This window comes from Trachypithecus francoisi, unplaced genomic scaffold, assembly GCF_009764315.1.
Source record: "Trachypithecus francoisi isolate TF-2019V2 unplaced genomic scaffold, Tfra_2.0 Lachesis_group19, whole genome shotgun sequence".
Lineage (NCBI taxonomy): Eukaryota > Metazoa > Chordata > Mammalia > Primates > Cercopithecidae > Trachypithecus > Trachypithecus francoisi.
The window spans coordinates 38,428,557-38,453,226 of NW_022681464.1; the positions used below are offsets into that span (position 1 = coordinate 38,428,557).

General features: G+C 42.4%; 1 protein-coding gene across 1 annotated transcript in view; it reads right to left on the minus strand.

The window, feature by feature from the left end:
* DLGAP1 (DLG associated protein 1) overlaps positions 1-24,670 on the minus strand; it is a 971,691-nt gene that overhangs the window by 56,390 nt on the left and 890,631 nt on the right. The window contains 1 exon segment of the mRNA XM_033178240.1: positions 21,987-22,078. Coding sequence (XP_033034131.1) covers positions 21,987-22,078 — 92 coding nt within the window.

Sequence of the window (24,670 nt, forward strand, 5' to 3'; positions counted from 1 at the left end):
TACCTCAAAATGGATCAAAGGCCTAAATTTAAGAGCTAACTGTTACATTCTTAGAAGAAATTCCAGGAGCAAATCCTGAGGACCCTGGATTTGGCAATAACTTCTTAAATATGACAATGCAAGCAAAAAGCACAATCAACCAAAGAAAAAATAAGCTGGCTGGGACGGTGCACACTGCAGTCCCAGCTACTTGGGAGGCTGAGGAGATGGGATCGCTTGAGCCCAGGAGTTCAAGGCCAGCCTGTGTAACATAAATTAAACTTCATCAGGTGTATTTATTTATTTTTATTTTTATTTTTTGAGACGGAGTTTCACTTGTGTTACCCAGGCTGGAGTGCAGTGGCACTATCTTGGCTCACTGCAACCTCTGCCTCCCGGGTTCAAGCAATTCTCTTCACTCAGCCTCCCGAGTAGCTGGGATTACAGGTGCCAGCCACTACAACTGGCTAAATTTTCGTATTTTTAATAGAGATGGGGTTTCATCATGTTGGCCAGGATGGTCTTGAACTCCTGACCTCAGATGATACACCTGCCTCAGTCTCCCAAAGTGCTGGGATTACAGGCGTCAGCCACTGCACCTGGCCAACTTCATCAAATGTAAAAACTGTAGTGCATCCAAGGACCCTATCAAGAGAGTGGAAAAACAACTCATAGAATGGGAGAAAATATTTCCAAATCATATATTGATAAGGATCTAGTATCCAGAATATATAAAGAACTCTTAAAACACTCAACAACAAAAAGACAAATAACCCAATTAAAAAATAGGCATAGGACATGATGAGACATGTCTCCAAAGATAAAAAACGGCCAATAGACACATGAAAAGGCAATCAACATGATTAGTCATTACAGATATATATATCCACACCACAGTGACACGCCACTTCACACCTACTAGGATTGCCACAAGGGAAAAAAATTTAAAGAGGAAAATAAGTGTTGACCAGATCGTGGAGAAACTGGAATGCTCATACATCGTTGGTAGGAACGGTAAAATGGTGCAGCCACCGTGGAAAGAATTTCTATATTAACTAGCAATTCTATTGCTAGGTATATACCAAAAAGAATTTAAAACAGGTGTTCAAAGACTTGTACATGAATGTTCATAGCAGCTCTATTCAAGATGGATAAATAGATAGATGAAAGATTTTTAGCTGGCCGGGCGCGGTGGCTCAAGCCTGTAATCCCAGCACTTTGGGAGGCCGAGACGGGCGGATCACGAGGTCAGGAGATCGAGACCATCCTGGCTAACACGGTGAAACCCCGTCTCTACTAAAAAATACAAAAAAAAAAAAAAAAAACTGGCCGGGCGAGGTAGCGGGCGCCTGTAGTCCCAGCTACTCGGGAGGCTGAGGCAGGAGAATGGCGTAAACCCGGGAGGCGGAGCTTGCAGTGAGCTGAGATCCGGCCACTGCACTCCAGGCTGGGCGACAGAGTGAGACTCCGTCTCAAAAAAAAAAAAAAAAAAAAAAAAGATTTTTAAAACCCCAAATATCCATAAGCAGACGAATGCATAAACAAAATGTGGTATATCTAGGCAACTGGATATTACTCACTGATAAAAAGGAATTAAGTGCTAACACATGCTACAACATGGATGAACCTCCACAACATCACACTACATGAAGGAGGCCACACACAAAAGGCCACATATTGTATTATTCAATTTATAAGAAATATCTAGAATAGACAAGTCCATAGAAACAGCAAGCCAATTAGTAGTTACAGAGACTGGGAGGAGAAAGGCATGCAGTGACTGCTAATGGGTATGAGATTTCTGTGGGTGATGATCAAAATATTTTGGAACTAAGTCATGATGATGGTTGTACAATGTTGTAAATGTAGTTAATGCCACTGAATTGTATACCTTAAAATGGTTTAAATGGTAAATTTTGTGTTATATGTATCTTACTATAATTTTTCTTTAAAAAATGCAATTCATCATAGTAATAGTCTAAAAATGAAAAACTTTTTAACATCTCAATAGATGCCAAAAAAGCGTTTGACAAAATCCAATATCTGTTCCTGATCATAATTCTCAACAAATTAGGAAAAGAAAGGAACTTCCTCAAGTAGATAAAAAGGCACCTATAAAAACAAAAACAAAAACAAAAAACCTAAAGCTAGCTGGGTACAGTGGCTCCTGCTTATAATCCAGCACTTTGGAAGGCTGAGGCAGGTAGATCGCTTTGAGCTCAGGAGTTCAAGCTTAGCCTGGGCAACATGGTGAAAACTCGTTTCTACAAAAAATACAAAAATTAGGCCGGGCGCGGTGGCTCACTCCTGTAATCCCAGCACTTTGGGAGGCCGAGGCGGGAGGATCACGAGGTCAGGAAATCGAGACCATCCTGGCTAACACGGTGAAACCCCGTCTCTACCAAAAAAAAGAATACAAAAAGCTAGCCGGGCGAGGTTGCGGGCGCCTGTAGTCCCAGCTACTCGGGAGGCTGAGGCAGGAGAATGGCGTGAACCCGGGAGGCGGAGCTTGCAGTGAGCCGGGATTGCGCCGCTGCACTCCAGCCTGGGCGACAGAACGAGACTCGTCTCAAAAAAAGAAAACAAACAAACAAACAAAAATTAGCCAGGCATGGTGGTACACATCGGATAGCGCCACTGCACACCATACTTAAAGGTGAAAGACTGCGTATTTGCACCTAAGATCAGTTAACAAGGGAAGGACGTCCATACTCATGATTTCTATTTAACATTGCATTAGGCCAGGTGCGGTGGTTCAGGCTTGAAATCCCAGCACTTTGGGAGGTGGAGGTGGCCGGATCGCTTGAGCCCAGGGGTTTGAGACCAGCCTGGCAAACATGGCGAAACCCCATCTCTACTAAAAATATAAAAATTAGCTGGGCGTGCTGGCGCATGCCTGTAATCTCAGCTACTCCGGAGGCTGAGGCGGGGTATTCGCTTGAACCTGGGAGGCGGAAGTTGCAGCGAGCCAAGATCGCACACACTCCAGCCTGGGCGACAGCCTGAGACTCCATCTCAAAAAAAAGAGAACATTTTTTATATGTCTGGATTATTTCATTTAAGGAAATTTTATCACAGTTATATATGCACAGTTTTAAAATATCAAATTGTTCTAAAAGGTTAGTTATGAAAAATAGAAATGCCTGGCCCCATTATAGAGCAACTTTCTGCTTCAGAGGCAGCCACTTTTAAACACTATTTCTAAATAACAAAAATAAATCTTTGAACTTTTTTTAGTGTTTGTCCTTAGGAATGCTGAAGATTTAGATTTCTCTCACCTTTCCACCACTCCTATTCCTCACTCTCTCTCTTTCTTTTTTTTTGAAAAGGAGTCTCACTTGTTTGCCCAGGCTGGAGTGCAGTGGTGCAATCTCGGCCCACTGCAACTGCCGTCCCCCGGGTTCAAGCGGTTTTCCTGCCTCAGCCTCCTGAGGTAGCTGGGATTACAGGCACGTGCCACCACACCTGGCTAATTTTTGTATTATTAGTAGAGAGAGGGTTTCACCATGCTGATCAGGCTGGTCTTGAACTGCAGACCTCGTGATGCGCCCACCTCGACCTCTCAAAGTGTTGGAATTACAGGTGTGAGCCACCGCGCCTGGCCTGTCTTTCTTACACACATACACACATGCACTTCCGGTCTGTCCCTGTATTTTTCCATTCCCCTGATATAGTTGTATTATCAATTTGGATAACTATATTCAGAACTTATTTTTTATAACTATATTATTATGACGAGGAAATGTCATTCACAGCTGAATATGTGTTACAGGCCGAATCATGGGCCCCTTCCCTAAATTCGTATGTTGAAGTCCTAACACCTAGTACCTTAGCATGTGACTGTATTTGGAGATAGGGCCTTTATTTTATTTATTTATTTATTTATCTATCTATTTATTTATTTTTGAGATGGAGTCTCACTCTGTTGCCCAGGCTGGAGGCAGTGGTGCAATCTCGGCTCGCCACAACCTCCAACCTCCGTCTTTCAGGTTCGAGCGATTTTCCTGCCTCATCCTCCCAAGTAGCTGAGACTACAGGCGCATGCCACTGTGCCCAGCTACTTTTTTGTATTTTTAGTAGAGACAGGGTTTCACCATGTAGGCCAGGCTGGTCTCAAACTCCTGATCTCGTGATCCGCCCGCCTCAGTCTCCCAAAATGCTGGGGTTACAGGTGTGAGCCACGGCGCCGGGCCAGGGCCTTTATTTTTAATTTTTATTTTTATTTGAGACAGGGTATCACTCTGTCACCTAGGCTGCAGTACAGTGGCACAATCATGGCTCACTGCAGCCTCAACTTCCTGAGCTCAAGCCATCCTCCCACCTCAGCCTCCCGAGTAGCTGGGACTACAGGCACATGCTATCATGCCCAGCTAATTTTTTTTTATTTTTCAAGAGACAAGGTCTGGCTATTTTGCTCAGGCTGGTCTCTAACTCCTGGGCTCAAGCAATCCTCCTGCCTCAGCCTCTTAAAGAGTTGGGATTATAGGTGTGAACCACTGCTCTGGCCATAGGGCCTTTAAACAGGTGATTGAGGCCCCAAGGGTGGGCTCGAATCCAGTATGACTGGTGTCCTTATAAAAACAGGAGATTAGGCCGGGCGCGGTGGCTCAAGCCTGTAATCCCAGCACTTTGGGAGGCCGAGACGGGTGGATTGCGAGGTCAGGAGATCGAGACCATCCTGGCTAACACGGCGAAACCCCGTCTCTACTAAAAAATAGAAAAAACTAGCCGGGCGAGTTGGCGGGCGCCTGTAGTCCCAGCTACTCGGGAGGCTGAGGCAGGAGAATGGCGTAAACCCGGGAGGCGGAGCTTGCAGTGAGCTGAGATCCGGCCACTGCACTCCAGCCTGGGCGACTGCGAGACTCCGTCTCAAAAAAAAAAATAAAAAAATAAATAAATAAATAAAAAAAAAAATAAATAAATAAAAACAGGAGATTAGGACATAGACACACACAGTGGAAAGATGATACGAAGGCAGAGGGAGAAGATGGCCATTTGCAAGCCAGGGAGAGAGACCACATGAGAAATCAACACTGCCAACATCTTGATCCAGAACCAGACCTTTTTTTTTTTTTTTAAGACAGAGTCTCACTCTGTCACCCAGGCTGGAGTGCAGTGGCTCAATCTCAGCTCACTATCAGTTTGTTGTATTTTGTTACGGCAGCCCAAACTAAGACACTATATATATATAGTGCTTTTTTCTGAAATTTATCTTCCAACTCCTTTTGGGTTTTTCAGTTCTGCTACTATCCTTCTTTTTTCTTTCTTTTTTTTTTTTTTGGAAATGAAGTCTTGCTCTGTCACCCAGGCTGGAATGCAGTGGCGATCTAGCCTCACTGCAACCTCCACCTCCCAGGTTCCAACAATTCCCCTGCCTCAGCCTCCTGAGTAGCTGGGATTACAGGTGCCCACCACCATGCCCAGCTAATTTTTATATTTTTAGTAGAGACAGGATTTCACCATGTTGGCCAGCCTGGTCTTGAACTTCTGACCTCAGATGATCTGCCCTCCTAGGCTTCCCAAAGTGCTGGGATTACAGGTGTGTGCCACCACGCCCAGCCGCGGTTCCACTATTATTTCTATGAGCACTTTTAACCTTTTCTTCCTTCCTTCCTTCCTTCCTTCCTTCCTTCCTTCCTCTCTCTCTTTCTTCTTTCTGTCCTCTCTCTTCCTTTCTTTTCTCTCCCCTCCCTTCCTCCCTCCCTCCCTCCCTTCCTTCCTTCCTTCTGTTCTTTCCTTTGAGACAGAGTCTCACTATGACACCCTTCCTTCCTTCCTTCCTTCCTTCCTTCCTTCCTTCCTTCCTTTTGTTCTTTCCTTTGAGACAGAGTCTCACTATGACACCCAGGCTGGAGTGTGGTGGCACAATCTCAGCTCACTGCAACCTCCACCTCCCAGGCTCAAGCGATCCTCCCACCTCACCTTCCCAAGTAGCTGGAACTGCAGGCATTCACCATCACTCTTGGCTAATTTCTTTTTAAGTTTTTTTTGGTAGATAGAGGGTCTCACTATATTGCCCAGGCTGGTCTTGAACTCCTGGGTCCAAGCAATCCTCCTGCCTTGGCCTCCTAAAGATCTGGGATTAGGCATGAACTACCACTCCTAGCAGGAGCACTTCTCACTTCCGCCGCTTCTCTCTTCTCTCCTAGGTGGATAAGAAGATTCTTTGAGGAAGACCTTGACAACTTCCACATCCCTCATGGATCCTTCTTTACTCACCCTTCCTCTCTTTTCTCTCAAAAATAACTTTTTAATTTTCTGAATGTTCCTGAACAATTTTTGTTTCTAGTTTGCTGGCTATTGTCTTATCTCCCTGAGTTTGCTGATCCTTGTCTTCTCATTCTTGAGAAGCACACTAAACCCAGCTTAGAAGTCTATGCTTTTGGGAAGAGCTTATCCTCTCTAATCTTCACATAGGATGATCTGGCTGGGCTTTCATCTTGCAAAATACCTGATGTCAGCATCTTTTGGTCTTTGGCTCAGAAGGGTCAACCCTCCACAATGGACTCTGCCATACTCCCATGTAGAGGGTTCTGTGCCTTGCAGTCGGGACCCTGGGGGGCTGAGCGAGCCTAGGAAGGCTCAGGGCAGTGTGCCTCAACACTGTTGGTATATCTTCACTTAATCCTCCTATTTTCAGTATAGTCACCCTGCTCTCAACTATGCTGGTATCCTCCAGGCCAGAGACCCTTAGTTTTAGCCTCTGAAGAAGAGACACCCTCAGTCTCTGTCAGGATAGGGAAGGACTGTCACTTGGCTCTGCAGATTCAAGGACTTTTTAGCTCCATCTTCATCCCCACTTTCAGAGCGCCCAGTGCCACCCATCCACATGCATTTTGCGGGTTCTTAAATTTAAATGGAATTACATCTTGGAGTCCTGCACTAGCAGCTTTTGATTCAGTTTTCTCTGGTCTGCCGAATCGCTTATCACTTCCATATCTGTTTTCTAGCTTGCTAAATTTTGCTGTTGTTTTTCTCTCTCTTGTTCTCTTCCTCCTTGGGAGTTCATGCCAAAACAGACAAAAATTCCTTTCATTGTCATTTAGTTTCAGAAGGCCTCGAAGATATATGTGTATCCTTTGTTTTCACCATCTTTAAACAGAAATCATCTAAAAGTAATGTTGATAATCCGGCAAAAGGAGAAAGGGGCAGAAATTATGGTTCATCTATGAATTTGAGTATTGTGCATTCATTAAAAGAGGTGTTTGCTATGAATTTTCAATAGTAAAAAGAAAACTTTTAAAATAACGTTTGTTGATTTTAAAGATGTTATAAGAGTGTATATATAGGATTCTTTCACCAACTTTTTAAATATTCGTGGGAAAAGTGCGGGTAAAAATATACTCATTTATTTGCTCATGGTTAATGGATAGAATTATGGGGGACTTTTATTTCTGTAATTTATACATTTTTACAATGTAAATACTACTTTGTTTTTCTTATCATTTAATGGATTGTTCAGTAATATGTAATTACTGTGGAAAAGGTAGATAATACGTAAAAAGAAGATACATACACACATAGTTTTTTTGTTTTTTGTTTGTTTGAGACAGAGTCTTGCTCTGTCGTCCAGGCTGGAGTGCAATGGCATAATCTCAGCTCACTGCAACCTCCGTCTCCGGAGTTCAAGCAATTCTCTTGCCTCAGCCTCCCTCACCTGGGATTACAGGTGTGCATCATCATGCCTGGCTAATTTCTGCATTTTCAGTAGAGACAGGGTTTCACCATGTTGGCCAGGCTGGTCTCAAACTCTTGACTTCAGGTGATCCACCCGCCTAGGCCCCCCAACGTGCTGGGATTACAAGGGTGAGCCACCACGCCCAGCCCACACATAGTTTTTTTATAAATTACTCCAAAGACCATCAAAGTTTAACATATGTTTTCCTCCAAGTAAATTTACATACTACTTTTATAATGAAAACAGTACTATTCTTCCTCTTTGCGTCCACTGCTGGAGTCTTAAAGTCACTCATGGACTCATGTAAGAAAGTCTAGTTTGAAGTCACTGTTAAAAGACAACTGTTTTTTGGAAGGAAATGGGAGACTCCTGGGAGCCTCTTAGCTTTCTCACCTAAGTCAACAGAAAGGATTGGCTTACTAGATTTGCTAATTATCAGCCTGAAAGACAAAAGGACCTCATACAAATTCCTGGGGACCATCAAAAGGATGAGAGACAATGGGGACATGATGCTGGAGACTTCTGCGTGGGCGCACGGGCGGAGGCGAGTACCCCTTGGGGAGGTGTTGCCAAGATTTGCCTGCTTTACTTAGGATCAGTCCTGCATATCAGCAAACACATGCTGTATGTGTCCTGTAGAGCGGTACCACTAGCTGACCTGTGAAACAGGAATTGGGGGAAAACTGCTAATGTTTGATGAAGATGATGGTTTCTGCACCGGCTTGAGAGAAGCAGTCTCCTTTCAAAATGACATACGCATTCATTATCCCTGGCTTCCTGCTGCCACGGCATTTAAACTAGTGATCTTTAGACAGCATTCCTCTGTCCACGGTCCCCACCGCGAGGCAGCCCCAGAGAATGGACAATGTACATTTGCGATCCATGGCATTCTGAGAATGTCATGGTGGCCTGCAAATGTAACAGGGATATTTGTGATGCTCCATTTCAACTCCTCTTATTGAAGCAGACAGGGCTACCTGGTGCATTTTATTTTTTACTAATGAGTTTTGAACTTCTTCTTGTTTTGATTTGGAACACTGAAAACCACACTAAATTTACAAGTCTACTCCCTAATAGATCAATCAGTTAGATGGGCCTTGCTGGGTTAGTTTTGGTTCCTAAATTGTAATTGAGTCAAAAGGAAATGAGTCCCTTGGCCTCTTACAGGTCTTTTAATCATTTCTTTGCACTATCTCTTTCTCAGCTCAATTTTCTTTCTTTTTCTTACTTTTTGTTAGGTTGCTGTCTTTTATCAGTCTGTTTATTTGAAAAAGGAAGAGAGAAATTGTTACTGGCCATTCAGTGTGAAAACAACAGCCTCATCTTTATCACCAGATAATTAAAAAAAAAAAATCCCTTAGCTGTCATTAAGTAATCTCATCTGCCCGATATTGCTTTTTAAGATCCTATCTAAATGAATTACAACCAGCAAAATTGTAAAAGAATTAAGTTAGAGACAGAAGGTATTGGTAATCCCTTCTTCCTGTTTGACAATGGATTTCGTTTGGAGAGGCTGAAAACAATCATTAACATCAATTTAAATGCTTATTTACTTTACAGTGGTTAACTATAAAGTGACCTTTGAAGAAGGGTATGTTTTGGAAAGCTAAGTACTAAAACTGGCCTGCCGACCGTTTTGGGGATGAGTTTTAAATATTTTACTGTTACTGAGGAACTGACCATTCTACAAACTTCAACAATTCAAATAATGTTCAACTTTTTAAAACAATCATAAAAATGACTTGTATGAAGTTTTTTAGGTTGCTACTAGGTCTGACCAAATAATGCAATAGTTAGCATTCTTGTGGAAACGAAATTTGAGGCCGGGGGCAGTGGCTCACCTCTGTAATCCCAGCACTTTGGGAGGCTGAGGGGGGGGGGCGGATCATCTGAGGTCAGGAGTTCGAGACCAGCCTGGCCAACATGGTGAAACCCCATCTCTACTAAAAATATAAAATTAGCTGGGTGTAGTAGCATGCACCTATAATCCCAGCTACTCAGGAGGCTGAGGCAGGAGAACAGCTTGAACCCAGGAGTCAGAGTTCGCAGTGAGCCAAGGTCACACCACTGCACTCCAGCCTGGGCAACAAGAGTGAAACTCCATCTCAAAAAAAAAACAAAGGAAAGATAGACTGGCTGATTGCAGGAGAAATGTCTGAAGTAAAATACAGGAGATGACTTTCTCCCCCCCTTTTTTTTTGGAAGAAAAGGCAGTATAATTATTTTCTTGAAACTTTTTTTTTTTTTTTTTGAGACCGAGTCTCACTGTCGCCTAGGCTGGAGTGCAGTGGCCGGATCTCAGCTCACTGCAAGCTCCGCCTCCCGGGTTTACGCCATTCTCCTGCCTCAGCCTCCCGAGTAGCTGGGACTACAGGCGCCCGCCACTTCGCCCGGCTAGTTTTTTGTATTTTTTAGTAGAGACGGGGTTTCACCGTGTTAGCCAGGATGGTCTCGATCCCCTGACCTCGTGATCCGCCCGTCTCGGCCTCTCAAAGTGCTAGGATTATAGGCTTGAGCCACAGCGCCCGGCCATTTTCTTGAAACTTCATTCTTTAGAGAGATTCTATTTGACTGCTTAATAGACTAGGAAACACGCAGAGCATTCTATGTATGAGGTATTGCTCTAAAAATTTTACAAAACACCCTAGGACAACACACTGAGGTTAATGCTATAATCCACCTTCCTCCAACCCCTTTTTAAAATTAATAAACTGGTTTTTTAGAACAGTTTTAGGTTCACAGCAAAACTGAGCAAGAAGTAGAAAATTCCCATATACCCCTTCCCCTGCACACAGCCTCAACTAATACCCACATTTCACACTAGAGTGGCACTTTTGGTGCAGTCCAGGAACCTACATGGGCTGTCGTTATCACCCAAAGTCCATGGTTTACAGTAGAGTTACTGTTTGTGTTGTATATTCTCATATCCACCATTGTATTTATTATACCTACAGAATCGTTTCACTGCCCTAGACATCCTTAGCCTATTCATACCTCCTTCCTCCCAACCCCTGGCAACTAGTCATCTTTTTACTGTCTCGTTGCCTTTTCCAGGGTGTCACATAGTTGGAATCATACAGTATATAGTTTTTTCAGATTGGCTTGTTTCACTTAGTAATAATACATTGACACTTTTCCCATGTCTTTTTGTGTCTCGATAGCTTAGTACTTTTAGTGCTGAATAATATTCTATTATCTGTATGTATCACAGTTGATTTATCCATTTCATTTATCTTCTAAAGGACAACCTGGTTGCTTCCAAGGTTGGGTAATTAGAAATACAGGTGCTATCAATATCCATGTGCAGGATTTTGAGTGAACATAAGTTTTCAATTCATTTGGATAAATTCCAAGAAACAAAACTGATGAATTGTATGGTGAAGAACATTTAGTTTTGTAAGAAACTGCTGACTAGGCAAGGTGGTTCATGCCTGTAATTCCAACACGCTGGGGAGGCCAAGGCATATGGATTGCTTGTGTCTCATATCATAGGAGTAATTTGTGTCTTCTCTCTTAGTTAGCCTGGTTAAAGGCTTAGCATTTTATTAATCTTTTCAGAGTCAGGTTTTAGTTTTGTTGAGTTTCTCTATTTTTTTTTTTTTTTTTTTTTTGAGACAGAGTCTTGCTCTGTCGCCCAGGCTGGAGTCCAGTGGCCAGATCTCAGTTCACTGCAAGCTCCGCCTCCAGGGTTCACACCATTCTCCTGCCTCAGCCCCCTGAGTAGCTGGGACTACAGGCGCCTGCCACCTTGCCCGGCTAGTTGTTTGTATTTTTTAGTAGAGACGAGGTTTCACCGTGTTAGCCAGGATGGTCTCGATCTCTTGACCTCGTGATCCGCCCGTCTCGGCCTCCCAAAGTGCTGGGATTACAGGCTTGAGCCAACGCGCCCGGCCGAGTTTCTCTATTGATTACTATTTTCAATTTTATGATTTCTGTTCTAATTTTATTTATTTCTTGTGTTTATTTTGGATTTAATTTGCTCTTCTTTTTCTAGTGTCCTACGGTGGAAGCTTAAATAATTGATGTTAAATTGTTCTTTTTTTCTAATACAAGCAATCAGTGCTGTAACTGTCCCTCTAAACACTGCTTTTGCTGCATTCCATACATTTTAATAAGTTGTATTTCCGCTGGGCGCGGTGGCTCATGCCTGTAATCCCAGCACTTTGGGAGGCCGAGGCGGGTGGATCACCAGGTCAGGAGTTCAAGACCAGCCTAGCCAATATGGTGAAACCCCATCTCTACTAAAAAAAATACAAAAATTAGCCAGGCGTGGTAGTGCATCCCTGTAGTCCCAGCTACTCGGGAGGCTGAGGCAGGAGAATCGCTTGAACTCGGGAGGTGGAGGTTGCAGTGAGCACAGATTGTGCCACTACACTCCAGCCTGGGCAACAGAGTGCGATTTCGTCTCAAAAAAAAAAAAAAAAGGTCATATTTCCACTTATTTCAAAATATTTAGGTTCTTGAGATTTATTTGACTCATTTGTAATTTAGAAGTGTGCTGTTAAATCTCAGTATTTTGGGAATTTCCAGCTATCTTTCTGTTGTTGATTTCTAGTTTAATTCTACTGTGGCCTGAGAGCAGACATGATATGATTTATAATTTTAAAAATTTGTTCATGACCAGCCTGGCCAACCTGGTGAAACTACGTCTCAAATAAAAATACAAAAATTAGCTGGGAGTGGTGGCAGGCACCTGTAATCCCAGCTACTCGGGAGGCTGAAGCAAGAGAATTGCTTGAACCCGGGAGGCAGAGGCTGCAGTGAGCCGAGATCGTGCCATTGCACTCCAACCTGGGAGACAAGAGCGAGACTTCGTCTAAAAAAAAAAAGAAAAAGAAAAAAAAAATTTGTTAAGATCTGTTTTATGCCCCAGAATATGTTCTGCTCTATCTAGTTGAATGTTCCATATGAGCTTGAGAAGAATGTGTCATCTGATGCTGTTGGATGAAGTCGTCTATAAATGTCAACTATGTCTAGTTGTTTAATAGTGTTGTTGCATTCAACTATGTCCTTACTGATGTTCTGTCTTCTTGATCTGTCCATTTCTGATAGAGAATTGTTGAAGTCTCCAATTATACTAGTAGATACATCTTTTTCTCCTTGCAGTTCTATCAACTCAAGAACTCATGTATTTTGTAGTTTTTGTTTGTTTGTTTGTTTGTTTTGGGACTGAGTCTCACTCTGTTGCCCAGGCTGAAGTGCTCTTGGCTCACTGCAACCTCCACCTCCTGGATTCAAGTGACTCTCCTGCCTCAGCCTCCCAAATAGCTGGAACTACAGGTACGTGCTACCACACTTAGCTTTTTTTTTGTATTTTTAGTAGAGATGGGGTTTTACCATGTTGGCCAGGCTGGTCTCGAACTCCTGACCTCAAGCAATCTGCCCACCTTGGCCTCCCAAAGTGCTAGGATTACAGGTATTAGCCACTGGGCCCAGCTAGAACTCACGTATTTTGAAACTCTGTTGGTAGGTGCACACATGTTAAAGATTTGTATGTCTTCTTTGAGAATTGACCCCTTTATCATCATCTTTTTTTTTTTTTTTTTTTTTTTGAGGCGGAGTCTTGCTCTGTCGCCCGGACTGGAGTGCAGTGGCCAGATCTCAGCTCACTGCAAGCTCCGCCTCCGGGTTTCCGCCATTCTCCTGCCTCAGCCTCCAAGTAGCTGGGACTACAGGCGCCCGCCACCTCGCCGGCTAGTTTTTGTATTTTTAGTAGAGATGGGGTTTTACCATGTTGGCCAGGCTGGTCTCGAACTCCTGACCTCAAGCAATCTGCCCACCTTGGCCTCCCAAAGTGCTAGGATTACAGGTATTAGCCACTGGGCCCAGCTAGAACTCACGTATTTTGAAACTCTGTTGGTAGGTGCACACATGTTAAAGATTTGTATGTCTTCTTTGAGAATTGACCCCTTTATCATCATCTTTTTTTTTTTTTTTTTTTTTTGAGGCGGAGTCTTGCTCTGTCGCCCGGACTGGAGTGCAGTGGCCAGATCTCAGCTCACTGCAAGCTCCGCCTCCCGGGTTTCCGCCATTCTCCTGCCTCAGCCTCCCAAGTAGCTGGGACTACAGGCGCCCGCCACCTCGCCCGGCTAGTTTTTGTATTTTTAGTAGAGACGGGGTTTCACCGTATTAGCCAGGATGGTCTCGATCTCCTGACCTCGTGATCCGCCCGTCTCGGCCTCCCAAAGTGCTGGGATTACAGGCTTGAGCCACCGCGCCCGGCCTATCATCATCTTTATCACTGATAATTTTCTTTGCTCTGAAGTCTGCTCTGTCTGAGATTAATATTTCTACTCCCACTTTCTTTTTATTAGTGCTGGACATTTTCTTTTTCCATTCCTTTACTTTTTAATCTATATATATCTTTATATTTAAATTGGGTTTCTTGCAGACAACATATAGTTAAGTCTTGTTTCCTTATCCACTCTGACAATCTCTGTCTTTTAATGGTGTATGTAAGATACTAATGTTTAACCCTGTTCCTATTTGCCCTGAGAATACTTGCTGGTGGCACCTGCAGCTGCAGCCTTTAACTCAAGATAACTTTGCCACAAAATATTTTGCTTTTATTATTATTTTCACATCGCTCTAGTATATTGACTTTGGAAACAAAGACATCATCCTATTTCTAGCATTCTGGCCTTAGTAGTGGTATTTTCATTTAGAAAATATAGTAATTCTCGGCCGGGCGTGGTGGCTCAAGCCTGTAATCCCAGCACTTTGGGAGGCCGAGACGGCCGGATCACGAGGTCAGGAGATCGAGACCATCCTGGCTAATACGGTGAAACCCCGTCTCTACTTAAAAATACAAAAAACTAGCCGGGCGAGGTGGCGGGCGCCTGTAGTCCCAGCTACTTGGGAGGCTGAGGCAGGAGAATGGCGTAAACCCGGGAGGCGGAGCTTGCAGTGAGATCCAGCCACTGCACTCCAGCCTGGGTGGCAGAGCAAGACTCCGTCCCAAAAAAAAAAAAAAGAAAATATAGTAATTCTCCATGGCTGAAAATGGCAAGTCCTAGAAAACGTAGCATTCTTACACGTGATGTTAACATTGTCCTCAAAGAGTTGTGGCCAAGATTCATTTGATGAATCCTATTTTTCTGAAATAGATGATTCTGATGATTCAGATAATTCTGATGTTAGTTCTGTTTAGAAATAACTCGAAGATCAGTTTTTACATTTTATTTTCACGTTGAAAATCAGTCATATTTGCTTCAGCCTCAAAGAGCGTGTTTATGTAAAATTAAATGAGCGTTGGCTTCTAAATGGGAAAAGGGTTAAACTGATTATCTATCTGGTTGGATTAATACCTACCATATTTGTTATTATTTTCTATTTTTTTGCCTTTGTTCTTTCTTCTTATTTTTGTCTTTCACATTTTTTCTGCTTTTAATAATTTTCCATTGAGTATTTATATGATGGAATTTTCTCTCCTTTCTTAGCATACTAATTTTATTTTTCTTTTACTTCTTTTTAGTGGTTGCCCTAGAGCCCTAGAGTTTGCATTATGCATTTACCACGAATCCGATTCACCTTTTTTTTTTTTTTAATGGAGTCTCGCTCTGTTGCCCAGGCTGGAGTGCAGTGGCGTGATCTCAGCTCACTGCAACCTCTGCCTCCTGGGTTCAAGCGATTCTTCTGCCTCAGCCTCCCGAGTAGCTGGGACTACAGGCACACACCACCACATGCAGCTAATTTTTGTATTTTTAGTAGAGACGGGGTTTCACCATATTGTCCAGGCTGGTCTTGAACTCCTGACCTCGTGATCCATCTGCCTCAGCCTCCCAAAGTGCTGGGATTACAGGCATGAGCCATCGCTCCCGGCCCCAATCCACTTTCATATAACACTATGACACTTCACAGGTTTTGCGAGTACTTTGTAATAACTAAATATTTCCATTTCCTACCACTTATTCCTTGTATCATTGCTGCCATTCATTTCACTTATACATAAATAAATAAATGTACATATATTTAAATACATTTTTGCTATTGGTATTTTGAACAAACTTATCTGTTAGATCAATTACGAATGAGAAAAATGGGCCGGGCACAGTGGCCCATGCCTATAATCTCAGCACTTTGGGAGGCTAAAGTGGGAGGCTCATCAGAGATCAGGAGTTCAAGACCAGCCTGTCCAACATGGTGAAACCCCGTCTCTACTAAAAAAAAAAAAAAAAAAATTAGCCAGATGTGGTGGCAGGTGCCTGTAATCCCAACTACTTGGGAGGCTGAGGCAGGAGAATCGCTTGAACCTGGGAGGCGGAAGTTGCAGTGAGCCAAGATCCTGACACTGCACTCCATCCTGGGCGACAGAGCGAGACTCCATCTCAAAAAAAAAAAAAAAAGAAAAATGCAAGTTTTTATTTTAGTTTCTGACATATGTCATTTTCTTTCTCTCAAAAGAACTTCTTAACATTTCTTGAAGGTCTGCTGGCAACAGATTCCCTCAATTTTTATTTATCTGAAATAGTCTTTATTTTTCTTTCACTTTTAAGGATAATTTCACAGGGTACAAAATTCTAGATGGGTGTTTTTGCTTTTTTTATTCTTCTAATACTTTAAATATTTCACACCAGGCACGGTGGCTGACGCCTGTATTCCCAGCACTTTGGGAGGCCGAGGCGGGTGGATCACGAGGTCAGGAGATCGAGACCATCCTGGCTAACACGGTGAAACCCCGTCTCTACTAAAAATACCAAAAATTACCCGGGCATGGTGGCGGGCACCTGTAGCCCCAGCTACTCGGGAGGCTGAGGCAGGAGAATGGCGTGAACCCGGGAGGTGGAGCTTGCAGTGAGCCGAGATCGGGTCTCTGCACTCCAGCCTGGGCGACAGAGCGAGACTCCGTCTCAAAAAAAAAAGAGAGAGAGAGAGAAAGAGAAGAGGGCCTGTGCAGGGAAATTCCCATTTTTAAAGCCATCAGATCTCATGAGACCCACTCATTACCATGAGAAGAGCACCGGAAAGACCCTCCCCCATGATTCAGTCACCTCCTGCCAGGTTCCTCCCACAACATGTGGGAATTGTGGAAGTTACAAGTCAAGATGAGATTTGGGTGGGGACACAGCCAAACTCTATCAGTTGCCCAGGATGGATTTGAATTCCTGTCCCTAAGCAATCCTTCCACCATAGCCTCTTGAGTAACTGTGACTACACAGATATAATCATTTATTTATTTTTTATTTTTTGACACGGAGTTTTTGCTCTTGTTGCCCAGGCTGAAGTGCAATGGCATGATTTCAGCTCACTGCAACCTCTGCCTCCTGGGTTCAAGCAATTCTCCTGCCTTAGCCTCCGGAGTAGCTGAGATTACAGGTGCCTGCCACCACGCCTTGCTAATTTTTGTATTTTTAGTAGAGACGGGGTTTCACAATGTTGGCTAGGCCGGTCTCAAACTCCTGACCTTAGGTGATCTGCCTGCCTTGGTCTCCCAAAGTGTTGGGATTACAGGCATGAGCCACTGCGCCTGGCCAGTTTTAACTCTTATCTTTTATCTTTTTTGTTTGTTTGCTTGTTCTGTTTATTTTTGAGACAGGGTCTCTCTCTGTCACTGAGGCTAGAATGCAGTGGTGGATCTCAGCTCACTACAACCTCCACTTCCCAGGCTCAAGCAATCTTTCCACTTCAGCCTACTGAGTGACTGGGACCGTAGGCATGCACCACAGCCAGATAATTTTTTGCAAAGATGGGATTTTGCCATGTTGCCCAGGTTGGTTTCGAACCCCTGGACTGAAGTGATCCGCCCACCTCAGCCTCCCAAAATTGTGGGATTACAGGTGTGAGCCACTGTACCTGGCCTAATTCTTATCTTTGCTCCTCTATAGGCAAGATGTTCTTTCCCTCTCATTTTTTTCAAGATTTTTAAAGTCTTTTATTTTTCTGAAGTTTGAATATGATATGCTTAGGTGTAGTATTTTGTTTTTTGTTTGTTTGTTTGCTTGTTTTGGCATTTATCTTGCTTGGTATTCTCTGAGCTTCCTGAATCTAAGGTGTCTGACATTAATTTGGGGGAATTCTGTTATTATTGCTTCTAACATTGCTTCTGCTCCTTTCTCCTTCCTCTCCTTCTTGTATTCCTCTCTCATATAAAGTACACCTGTTGTAGCTGTCTCACCGTTCTCAGATAATCTGTTCTGACTTTTTATCTGTCTTTTTTCTCTTTGCTTTTCAGTTTTGGAAGTTTCTATTGTTATATCCTCAAATGTAGACATTAGTGTCCAATTTACTAATGAGCCCATCAAAGATATTCTTTGTTTCTATTAGAGTGTTTTTTATCTCCAGCATTTCTTTTTAATTCTCTCTTAGAATTCTTTTTCATTCTCCATCTCTCTGCATGTTCTGCTTCTTTCATTAGAGCCCTTAGACTATTAATCATAATTTCAAAAAAATCTTGGCCTGGTAATTCCAACATTCCTGTCATATTTGACTCTGTTTCTGATGCTTGTTCCATCTGTTCAAACTGTGTTTTTTAGCCTTTAGTATGTCTTGTAAGTTTTTGAAAAGTGGGCATGACGTACTGGGTGAAAGGAACTGTGGTAAATTGGCATTTAGTAATGTACTGGTAAGGTGAGGGAAAAGCGCTCTACAGTTCTATGATTAGTCTCAGCCTTTTGGTGAGCCTGTGCTCCTGGACTGTGAACTTCATCAGTGTTTCTCAGTTGTGTTTTTTTTTTTCTCTTATGTGGGACAAGATGCCTGAAGGGGGCTGAGGTTGGGTATGCCCCTTCCCCCATGTGGAAGGCTAGAGGGAACTACAGCTGAGTGTTTTCCTTCCCCCAGGAAGGTTCTAGGCTCTGATAAAACCCCAGCCAGCAAAAGGTTCTGGGAAAATAGTTTCTGCTGCGTGCAGGGCTTGTGAATAAGAGAACATGCTGGCATATTTCAAAGCAGTTCTTTTTTCCTTCCCCCTCCTGGAAGCACAAAGAGATTTTTTTCTCTGATATTCACTATGAGGACCTGGTCGAGTTCCTGGAGGTAAAACTCACAAAAGTGTGAGGTCTCCTTGTGATTGGGTTTCGTTGGAGCTTTTTTTTTTTTTTTTTTTTTTGTATTTTTCAGTAGAGACGGGGTTTCGCCGTGTTAGCCGGGACGGTCTCGATCTCCTGACCTCGTGATCCGCCCGTCTCGGCCTCCCAAAATGCTGGGATTACAGGCTTGAGCCACCGCGCCCGGCCCCCTCGTTGGAGCTTTTAACTCTCAGAGTTGTCAATATTGAGCCTCCAACAATTCTTCAGTTACTGCTTATGTTTTCTTACCCTGTGCGGGTTCCTGCAGAGATTTCTACTTGTGTTTCTACTCCAGTAAGTTGTAATTATCTGTATTTGTCTGTCTGTTTCTCCAATTTTGGGAGAAGCAGTGTGCCCTGTGCCCTCCTTTCTCTGATAGATACACAAAGAGATGTTGATTTTTCAGTTTGCTGAGATTTTTACTTGTTAAGATGGAATGGTGACTTCTGAGTTCCTTTTACCTCATAGTGGAAACTGCTTGTAACTCCCTTTTTTGTATATAAGGAAACTAAAGCACAAAGATGGGTAGTAATTTGCTTATGGCCCCTTGGCGAGTAAGGGGCAGAGCCAGGATTTGGTGTTCTGGCTCAAGAGTCTGTGCTGTCAACCACTAACTACATCATTGAGAAAAGGCATCGAGCTGGGCTGGTGGGAGATGGACGACTGCATTCTCTTTTTCTTTTTTTTTTTTTTTGAGACAGAATATCCCTCTGTCGCCCAGGTTGGAGTGCAATGGCGTGATCTCGGCTCACTGCAATCTCTGCCTCCTAGGTTAAAGCGATTCTCCTGCCTCAGCCTCCCAAGTTCCTGGGATTACAGGCATCCACCACCCCACCCAGCTAATTTTTGTATTTTTAGTAGAGACGGGTTTCACCATGTTGGTCAGGTTGGTCTTGAACTCCTTACCTCAGGTGATCCACCCGCCTCGGCCTCCCAAAGTGCTGGGATTACAGGTGTGAGCCACTGCCCACGGCGAGGAATGCATCTTCTTTAATGTCTACTAAATGTATACTTTCAAAACTTTTTCTAAAACACTTAATAAAGAAACATATGTGTAGGACATTAAAGCAATGATTACTGGCCCGCCATGGTGGCTCATGCCTGTAATTCCAGCACTTTGGGAGGCCAAGGCGGGTGGATCACAAGGTCAAGATGATCGAAACCATCCTGGCCAACACGGTGAAACCCTGTCTCTACCAAAAATACAAAAATCAGCTGGGCATGATGGTGCGTGCCTGTAGTCCCAGCTACTCGGGAGGCTGAGTCAGGAGAATCATTTCAACCCAGGAGGCGGAGGTTGCAGTGAGCCAAGATTGTGCTCCCAGCCTGGGCGACAGAGCGAGACTCCGTCTCAAACACACACACACACACACACCACACACACACACACACACACACACACAAAAACAAAAAAACAATGATTACTAAAACTTTTTAGAGTAGAAGAAAAAAGTCACTCCTAAACCTACCATTTGTATGTATTACATTTCAGTCCTTGTCCATCTGCATGAACACTATGCATGGATATTATATATTTAACTTTTTCACCTAACATTGTATCATGGGAATTTCCCCATGTTTCTCCACCTTTTAAAATAAATGATATTTATTTATTTATTTTTTTTTTTTTTTGAGATGGAGTCTCGCTCTGTCGCCCAGGCTGGAGTGCAGTGGCCGGATCTCAGCTCACTGCAAGCTCCACCTCCTGGGTTTACGCCATTCTCCTGCCTCAGCCTCCCGAGTAGCTGGGACTACAGGTGCCCGCCACCTCGCCCGGTTAGTTTTTTTGGTACTTTTTTAGTAGAGACGGGGTTTCACCGTGTTAGCCAGGATGGTCTCGATCTCCCGACCTCGTGATCCGCCCGTCTCGGCCTCCCAAAGTGCTGGGATTACAGGCTTGAGCCACCATGCCCGGCCTAAATAAATGATATTTAATAGTTGTATAATAGTTTACCTTGGTAAGGTGCTATAAATTACAAAAGCATGCTATTAGTGGTTATTTGATAATTAGTGTTTTTCTTTTACAATGATAAATAATGTTTCACAACTGTTTACCTTTCATTGAGTAATTTAATTCAAGCCCCATGAGTGTGATTTTTGGGTCAATTGGTATGGATAGATGTATAACTATTGCTAACTTTTGTCATATTTATTTCCAGAATGATTGTACCAGTTTTCTGGGCTTCCAGCATTGCATAATTATATTAGGTTGGTGCAAAAGTAATTAAGGTTTTTGTCATATTATACACACACATACAATATATATATATATTACATATACATATATATTTTATTAATAAATATATGTTAACTATATATATATGATATATATACACAACTCTTAAAAGTACAGTGTCAATCAATAGTGAGAGGTTCTAAAACAGGACCACTTCCATAAACTGATAAATTCCTCCTTTTCAGATTTTCAGTTTATGTTACATGTAGCCTTGATTATAGGAGGCATTCCATAGATTTTATTGAATGGATGGATAATGGAAGGATGGATAGGTGACATTCAAATGATTCTTCCTAATTAATACACAAAAAGTTAGTAGCAAAGTTGAGATGATACACTGATTTATAATCTAGAGCATTTTCTCTTACCATAACTCCAGTTTTACTTTATGCAGCCAACATTTATTGTATATTTAGTAGGTGCAAATCACAACGCTGGAAGCTGGGGGACACTACTATCAATAAAACATGGTTCTACCCACCAGGAACCTCCCAGTTTGAGAAATTCACACGCCTCTCTCCATCAAGTTCTCATTTACAAAATGAAATTATTGACCCCAAATTCTGTAATCTTATGAAATCCTACATTTCCCATTTATAGATACTGAGGCTCTAAAGTAGGTAAAGAGTAATCTAAAGGACTGGTGATTCAGGATAACGATAGGGAATATCTTCCTCATTCATTCATTCATTCATCATTCATGGAGTACACACTAAACACCAGACACTATTAAGTGCTGGGAATAGAAATAGAAATAAGGTAAATTTTTTTCTCATAAAAATGGGAAGGTTTTTTTTTTTTTTTTTCCCCCAAAGGTATAGTTTGGCAACCCAAGAGTACTGCACACAGTATTTATATGTATGTAATATGCTTATAGTACTATTCTAGTAAAACTCAAATGGAGTGGTCTCTAGTATTACAAGTACAGGAGAGAATCAACTAATATTGATTCAACTTCACACTTTAAATACTCCCAAAACTTAGTGGAAAATATCATTGAATTTTGTAGATTTATCATGGGGAAAAATACTTTTACGTTACTTCACAACATCAGGACAAAAGAAGATGCATATGCACGTTGACTTACCACTTCTCCTCTTCTACTTGCACTCCCACGGACTGGAACTTACTGGGTGCTTTATTCTCTCCTGTTTTGTCAGGTTCTTCAGCATCATCCACCTGCAGAAATCATCAAATAAATAGAGTAGTTCCATTTCAGTCATCTTGCTTGAAAAATGAACATCACATTTTATCAGAAAAACCTCTAATATTACTGGAATGTTTTGTAATTTGTAACCTCCTGAGTCAGTATGTGTGTATTTTCTGAGAGCCGTCACCACCTTCGCTGCATGCTCTTTGACTCTGTTGTTCTTAGTAAAAGGCAATTTTATTCACTCTCAAGGTAGCTGATAAATGTCTAAGATGCCTCCATAGATTTGCAAGTCTGTACTTAGACTTAAGTATCTTACTGTAAATGCTGTATTAGAAGGGAGTCTACATGGAAATGTGTTCTTGGAAGTTTTTTCTTTTATGGAATCTCCCTCTGTCACCTGGGCTGGAGTGCTGTGGTGTGGTCTTTGCTCACTGCAACCTCCGCCTCACGGGTTCAAGGGATTCTCCTGCCTCAGACTCCCGAATAGCTGAGATTACAGGTGTGTGCCACCATGCCCGGCTAATTTTTGTATTTTTAGTGGAGACAGGGTTTTGCCAAGTTGGCCAGGCTGGTCTCAAACTCTTGATCTCAAGTGTTCTGTCTGCCTGGGCCTCCCAAAGTGTTGAGATTACAGGCATGAGCCACCATGCCCGGCCTGGAAGTGTTGAATTTGAAGATAACAATATAGAAAATAAAGAGGAAAATTTATGTATTGTAATTATAATTGTTGACATTGGGAGATTTAGATATTAACCTTATTAAGATAAACTATAGAGTGTCTTCATCTTTCTCCCCTTAAATAATTGACTTTGAATAGCACCCCATAGTTTCTAAATAGCTATGTGTATATTACAGCTATATAGAAAATATGCCCATATAGAACTAATAACCTACACAACAGATTAGTCCCAATCCAAATTTGAAGAACATTTTAGAATTATTAGGTTTATTCCTTTTTCCTATGTGTTTAAGAAATGTTGTTTCTAAATATAAAAACAATTCAATGTAAGCTATATAAAATTAAAATACAGAAATATATAACTTAGAAAAAGGAAGTCTCCTAAGAATCATTGTCAATTATTTGATGTATATTTGTCTATATTCTTTTCTATATATGTCTAAATGTATATATATAAATGATTAATACTGAAATTACACACATGAGATTATACTATGTATGTTTCTTCTGCAATGCTTTTTTCATTAACACTACTACTATCTCTGCACATTTTATCGTGTCAGTAAATACAACTCAGTCCTTTTGTTGACTACAGAAGTATTTCTTTTGTTTTCTTTTTTTTGACACAGGATCTCACTCTGTTGCCCAGGCTGGAATGCAGTATTGCAAACATGGCTCACTGCAGCATCAACCTCCTGGGTTCAAGCAATCCTCCCTTCTCAGCCTCCCAAGCAGCTGGGACTACAGGTACATGCCACCATGCCCAGCTAATTTTTCTTATTTTTTGTAGGGGGGGGTCCCCCTATGTTGCCCAGGCTGGCCTCAAATGACTGTGTTCAAGCAATCCTCCCGCCCCAACTCCTAAAGTACTGGGATTATAGGGATGAGGATATTTCTTTTAATGACTAAGCAATAGGTATCAAAGTAATTTGCTTTTTATTGCTATTATGTATGATATTACAAATAATATTTCATATGTATCCTTTTGAATACTTGTACAAATATTGTTTACGAAAAATTCTTAGAAGTAGAAATCCTAGGTGGAAAATATTGAGCATGTGCAACTTTAAAGGATATGCTATCAAATCATTTATCATCCGCCGGACGCGGTGGCTCAAGCCTGTAATCCCAGCACTTTGGGAGGCCGAGACAGGCGGATCACGAGGTCAGGAGATCGAGACCATCCTGGCTAACACGGTGAAACCCCGTCTCTACTAAAAAATACAAAAAACTAGCCGGGCGAGTTGGCGGGCGCCTGTAGTCCCAGCTACTCGGGAGGCCGAGGCAGGAGAATGGCGTGAACCCGGGAGGCGGAGCTTGTAGTGAGCTGAGATCCGGCCACTGCACTCCAGCCTGGGCGACAGAGCGAGACTCCGTCTCAAAAAAAAAAAAAAAAAAAAAAATCATTTATCATCCTTTCATAGTCCGTGCATAAGAGTTTCCAACTCCCTATACCTTCACCAGTACTAAATATTGGGAAACTTTTAAATTTTTGCTAATGTATCACAAGTAAAAAAAAAAAAAAAAGTGTGTGTATATATATATACACACACACACACATATATACATATATGTGTATATATATATATACACACACACACATATATACATATATATGTGTATATATATATATATATATACACGCACAGTTTTTTTTTTTTGAGACAGAGTCTCGCTGTGTCACCCAGGCTGAAGTGCAATGGCTCAGTCTCGGTCACTGCAACCTCCGCTTCCCGGGTTCAGGTGATTCTCCTGCCTCATCCTCCCAAGTAGCTGGGATTACAGATGCGCGCCACCATGCCCAGCTAATTGTTGTATTTTTAGTAGAGACGAGATTTCACCATGTTGGTCAGGCTGGTCTAGAACTCCTGACCTCGTAATCTGAGTGCCTCGGCCTCCCAAATTGCTGAGATTACAGGAGTGAGCCACCGCACCCAGC